General features: G+C 49.4%; 2 protein-coding genes across 2 annotated transcripts; one reads left to right on the top strand and one right to left on the bottom strand.

Moving 5' to 3' along the window:
• Nucleotides 1-503: 503 nt before the first annotated feature.
• On the top strand, nt 504-1,130 carry LOC121162925 (vomeronasal type-2 receptor 116-like; the record flags this gene model as incomplete). Its single annotated transcript, XM_040990147.1, has 1 exon — nt 504-1,130. A coding segment is annotated over one exon (627 nt), but the record flags the coding sequence as incomplete, so codon positions are not given.
• Nucleotides 1,131-4,252: 3,122 nt separating this feature from the next.
• Nucleotides 4,253-4,849, bottom strand: LOC121162924 (vomeronasal type-2 receptor 116-like; the record flags this gene model as incomplete). Its single annotated transcript, XM_040990146.1, has 1 exon — nt 4,253-4,849. A coding segment is annotated over one exon (597 nt), but the record flags the coding sequence as incomplete, so codon positions are not given.
• Nucleotides 4,850-5,405: the final 556 nt, after the last annotated feature.

The following is a 5,405-nucleotide window of genomic DNA, read 5'->3' as shown; positions in this document are numbered from 1 at the left end:
GGGAAAGAGCTAGAAGTATTTTCTGTGCAGACAGTTACGTTTCCAATCAGACAGGTAGCAAATCCAGAATTCCGGCTTGTTAGCTTTACAGTCTTCATGAGATTCTGAGGTGACTATTTCGCCAAATGGATGATACTTAATATCTGATATGGAAACCCTATGTCTCTCTCTCTGTTTTTATTTTCAGACACACTGCACTGCATCCAGTGCGCAGAGCAGGAATACCCAAACAGGGAGAGCACTCGTGGCCTGTCTAAACAGGTAAACTTCCAGGCCTTGCAGGATCCCCTGGGGATGGCCCTACCCTGAACAGCTCTCTTCTCTCCATCCTCACAGCTGCCATCCTTGGGGTCTTCCTGAAGCACCAGGACACAGCCATCGTCAAGGCCAATAACCGCAACCTCAGCTACATCCTGCTCATCTCACTCCTCCTCTGCTTCCTCTGCTCCTTCCTCTTCGTTGGCCGTCCCAACACAGCCACCTGCCTCCTAAGACAAATCACATTTGCCCTGGTGTTCACAGTGGCTGTTTCTGCCGTGCTGGCCAAAACCATCACTGTGGTTCTGGCCTTCAAGGCCATGAAGCCTGGAAGGACCATGAGGCGATTGCTGGTGTCAGGAGCCCCAAACGCTGTCATTCCCATCTGCTTCCTCATCCAACTCACTCTCTGTGCCATCTGGCTGGCAACATCTCCTCCCTTTGTGGACACAGATGCACACTCTGAGCATGGACACATCATCCTCTTGTGCAACGAGGGCTCCATCACTGCCTTCTACTGTGTGCTGGGCTTCCTGGGCTCGTTGGCCCTGGGCACCTTCACTGTGGCTTTCCTTGCCAGGAAGCTGCCTGACACGTTCAATGAAGCCAAGTTCCTGACATTCAGCATGCTGGTGTTCTGCAGTGTGTGGGTGACCTTCCTGCCTGTGTACCAGAGCACCAAGGGGAAGGTGATGGTGGCCGTGGAGGTCTTCTCCATCTTGGCCTCTGATGTGGGTCTGTTGTGCTGCATCTTTGTTCCCAAATGCTACATCATTCTCCTAAGACCTGAGAGGAATTGTTTGCAACTTTTAAAAAATACCAGAAATTCTAGGAAGACTGTCTCATTATCTCACAAGACTCCATCACCCTGATTGCGCCTCTGGTGTTTGACAGTCCCTGAGCCTGATGTGCCCTGACAGCCACCTGCTCAGAACAGCCACTCAACAGAGGAACAAATTCAGCGCCAGAGGAAGCCCTGGCACGGGAGCTGTCTTGCATTGGCACCTGTGAGCATGCCAACGTATTCAACTCATTTCCACATTTTACGTAACGCTGCTTATTTATAATTCCCCCAATTTTTTTATTATTATTATCTTAGTATTATTATTTTATGACACAGTTCCATAGACCCTCCGCATCTCTCGTCCCCTCCCACACTTACACACACGCTTAGTTCTTCCATATCATTGCAACAGCATAATTCTGTGCCCAACGGTGTGTCCTAGTAGCTAAAGTCCTCACCTTGAATGCTCTGGGATCCCATATGGGTGCTGGTTCTAATCCTGGCAGCCCCACTTCCCATCCAGCTCCCTGCTTGTGGCCTGGAAAAGCAGTGGAGGACAGCCCAAAGTCTTGGGACCCTGCACCTGCGTGTGAGAGACCTGGAAGAAGTTCCTGGCTTCTGGCTTCAGAACAGCATAGCATCGGCCGTTGCATTCACTTGCAGAGTGAACCATCGGATGGAAGATCTTCCTCTCTGTCTCTCCTCCCCTCTGTATATCTGACTTTCCAATAAATACATAAATCTTTGGAGGGAAAAAAAAAAAGAATTTCAAAGTTCTCTGTTGCTCTCTCAAAAACACAAATCAGTTCCTAGACCACTCTGACTTTCCCATTGCACACAGGACATTCAAGAGGCAGTGCAGTCATCAGCTCTATATATCTTGGGGAGTGTTTATCACCCTGTTACCCCACCATGACCCAGGAAGCAGTCAGGCGGACATGGAGGCCACAGCACCAGCATCTCCTGGTGCATTTACCTGTCACATGGACTCGCAGATGCAAACCTGGATCTCTCACACTCAGCACTGTTGACAGGTTCACGCACAGGGTAGCCCCCAGTCGCTTTCCAGCTTTCCACTCAGCAGATGCACCACGTTGTATTCATCCACGTTAGGGCTGTCTTCCCTTTGCCTGCTATACACAGCTCTCCACGAGCGCTGGTGTCTGATGATTCTGATGATCTGTCATAGGGTGTATTATCACCTCTACTGATTGACCCCCTGGGAGTGGAAAGGCTGGGCTATTTGGCAATTCTTCCTTTATCTTTCAACATGCCACCCAACGCTTTCCTATAGTGCTTGCAGTCTTAGCAGCAATGTGTAAATGCCCCAGGTCCCCCACATCTGAGGAACAGATACCTGAATGTCACTTGGAAGTCTAAAAGAGGGTGAGAGGTTGTTTTGAACCTCAAGTTCTTCACAGATTTGCTAGTAAAAGCCAACTCCCTGGGACCACACGGTGGCGCTGGAGCACCTGCCCAGAGTCCCTGATTCCGAGATGCTGAGTCAGGAATGTTTTGTCTATTGAAGCTGAAGTGGGGGGTCCCCTAGCCTAGGCTCCCCATCTCTGGTGTGAGGGAACACCCCTCAGCGGTGAGGCACTGGATTATTGCTAATATTCCGGAAGGCAAATAGAAGGCCTGCACCTGCTGCCTTTCACAGCTTCTTGAATTCACACACAGTAAAACAACCAAGGGATGGATAGAGGGGTGAGCAGGGTGAGGCAGTGTGGAAGCTGCTGGGATTCCCCTGGGGGCGGGGGATGATCTGGGCACATTCAGGAAGGTTGCTAAAGGCAGGTTCCCAGGGCCTGCCCTGCAGCCCCCACCTGCTGGCCTGCTGACATTTGCACAACGAATCCCACCTTGACTAGGAAGCTACTTCAGTGTGTTCAAGGCAAAATGGAATTTAACTGTGGCGAGGGAAGGCGCACAAACACTTGTGAGACGTACATGTGGTTTTATTTTCATTTCCCATAGCATTGCCCATTGGCCTGGACACAGCTTATCCCTCCCAAGAGCTCATGTGGTGGGAATCTGATCCCCAATATGGTGGTGGTAAAAGACTGGGGTGGCACCATGATATGACAGGCTAGCCTCTGCCTGCAGAGCCAGCATCACATATGGACAGAAGTTCATGTCCTGGCTGCTTCACTTTCCCATCCAGCTCCCAGCTTGTGGCCTGGGAAAGCAGGAGAGAACGGCTGAAAGCCCTGGAACCCTGCACCCTTGAGGAAGACCCGGAAGAAGCTCCTGACTTTGCATCAACTCAGCTGCCATCATTACAACCCCTTGGGGAGTGCATGAGTAGACAGAGGATCCTTCTCTGTGTCTCTCGTTCTCTCTGTAGATCTTTAATACAAATAAAACTAGATCTTTTAAAAAGAGTTTGTGGGGGAAAGTGGGAGTAAAAGATATACTTATTCTGGTAGGTAAAGTGTGTGTGTGTGAGTGTGTGTGTGTGTGTGTGTGTGTGTGTGATGTGCTTGTAGTGTTTTCCCATTTTAATGGAAGAATTTCTCCAACCGTTCCCCTAGTCACTGTACAACTTTGTGGGCTCAAGACTGTGCAGATCCCCCCTCTTCCAAGCACAGGTACCCTGCTACTCCCCAAGACTCAGCACAGTAAAAGTGAGTAAGTAAAAGTAGATATGAGAAGATATAGCACACTTTCAGAGTGTCTTAGCATTATATAGACACTGACATTATCCACATAGGATACATGAAATGTGGAACTTTCTGACTCTGCCATTGCCAGAAGAGCCATGCTCAAAGAAAGGGACACGGCTATTGTATCTTCATGCTGATCTGAGGTTTGGATAACACCATGATTGTTTTTACTCAGGTAAGACTGTCTCAGCCTGTGCATTAAGTCTGGGGGAGAGAGACACAGAAGGTAAGGAATAAATCAGAAACACATCCCATTTTATGCATCGTCTCTCTCCATTCCGATGCTTGTGTCAGGGCTGTGTCAAAAGCCAACAAGAGGAGTCAGACGAGGCTGGGTGGCTGGAACCAGGATGTCCCAGAGGTGGTCAGATGTACAGGTCTGAGCCAGGACCAAACATGGATCCCATGTACCCTACTAGGCTATCTTAACTACACACAAATAGTAAACAGGAAGAAGGACATAATATTACACCTGAATGCAGCTAAGTACAATTTTGGGTTGCAATCTCTTCAAATATGATAGTGAAAACTTTTGAAAAAATATTTAGACATGCTTAAAACCTGCTTTTTTCCTTAAGCTTTTCAAAGAATTCTTTTCAGGCTTTACGAGAATAATGTAGCATTTGGGGACAAAAATGCAGCACAACAGACCCACATCAGAGGCCAAGATGGAGAAGACCTCCACGGCCACCATCACCTTCCCCTTGGTGCTCTGGTACACAGGCAGGAAGGTCACCCACACACTGCAGAACACCAGCATGCTGAACGTCAGGAACTTGGCTTCATTGAACGTGTCAGGCAGCTTCCTGGCAAGGAAAGCCACAGTGAAGGTGCCCAGGGCCAATGAGCCCAGGAAGCCCAGCACACAGTAGAAGGCAGTGATGGAGCCCTCGTTGCACAAGAGGATGATGTGTCCATGCTCAGAGTGTGCATCTGTGTCCACAAAGGGAGGAGATGTTGCCAGCCAGATGGCACAGAGAGTGAGTTGGATGAGGAAGCAGATGGGAATGACAGCATTTGGGGCTCCTGACACCAGCAATCGCCTCATGGTCCTTCCAGGCTTCATGGCCTTGAAGGCCAGAACCACAGTGATGGTTTTGGCCAGCACGGCAGAAACAGCCACTGTGAACACCAGGGCAAATGTGATTTGTCTTAGGAGGCAGGTGGCTGTGTTGGGACGGCCAATGAAGAGGAAGGAGCAGAGGAAGCAGAGGAGGAGTGAGATGAGCAGGATGTAGCTGAGGTTGTGGTTATTGGCCTTGACGATGGGAGTGTCCTGGTGCTTCAGGAAGACCCCAAGGATGGCAGCTGTGAGGATGGAGAGAAGAGAGCTGTTTAGGGAAGGCCATCCCCAGGGGATCCTGCCAGGCCTGGAAGTTTACCTGTTTAGACAGCCACGCGTTCTCTCCCTGTTTGGGTATCCCTGCTCTGCGCACTGGATGCAGTGCAGTGTGTCTGAAAATAAAAACAGAGAGAGAGACATAGGGTTTCCATATCAGATATGAAGAATCATCCATTTGGCGAAATAGTCACCTCAGAATCTCATGAAGACTGTAAAGCTAACAAGCCGGAATTCTGGATTTGCTACCTGTCTGATTGGAAACGTAACTGTCTGCACAGAAAATACTTCTAGCTCTTTCCCATGAAGGATGCTGTGAGCTGCTGATTTGTTGTTTTTGCCATCCTCATCGCGTTGG

Source organism: Ochotona curzoniae, unplaced genomic scaffold, assembly GCF_017591425.1.
Source record: "Ochotona curzoniae isolate NIBS_2020 unplaced genomic scaffold, NIBS_Ocur_1.0 contig_605, whole genome shotgun sequence".
Taxonomy (NCBI): Eukaryota; Metazoa; Chordata; class Mammalia; order Lagomorpha; family Ochotonidae; genus Ochotona; species Ochotona curzoniae.
The sequence above is the reverse complement of the archived record's forward strand: the minus strand, read 5'-3'. Positions and strand labels throughout refer to the sequence as shown.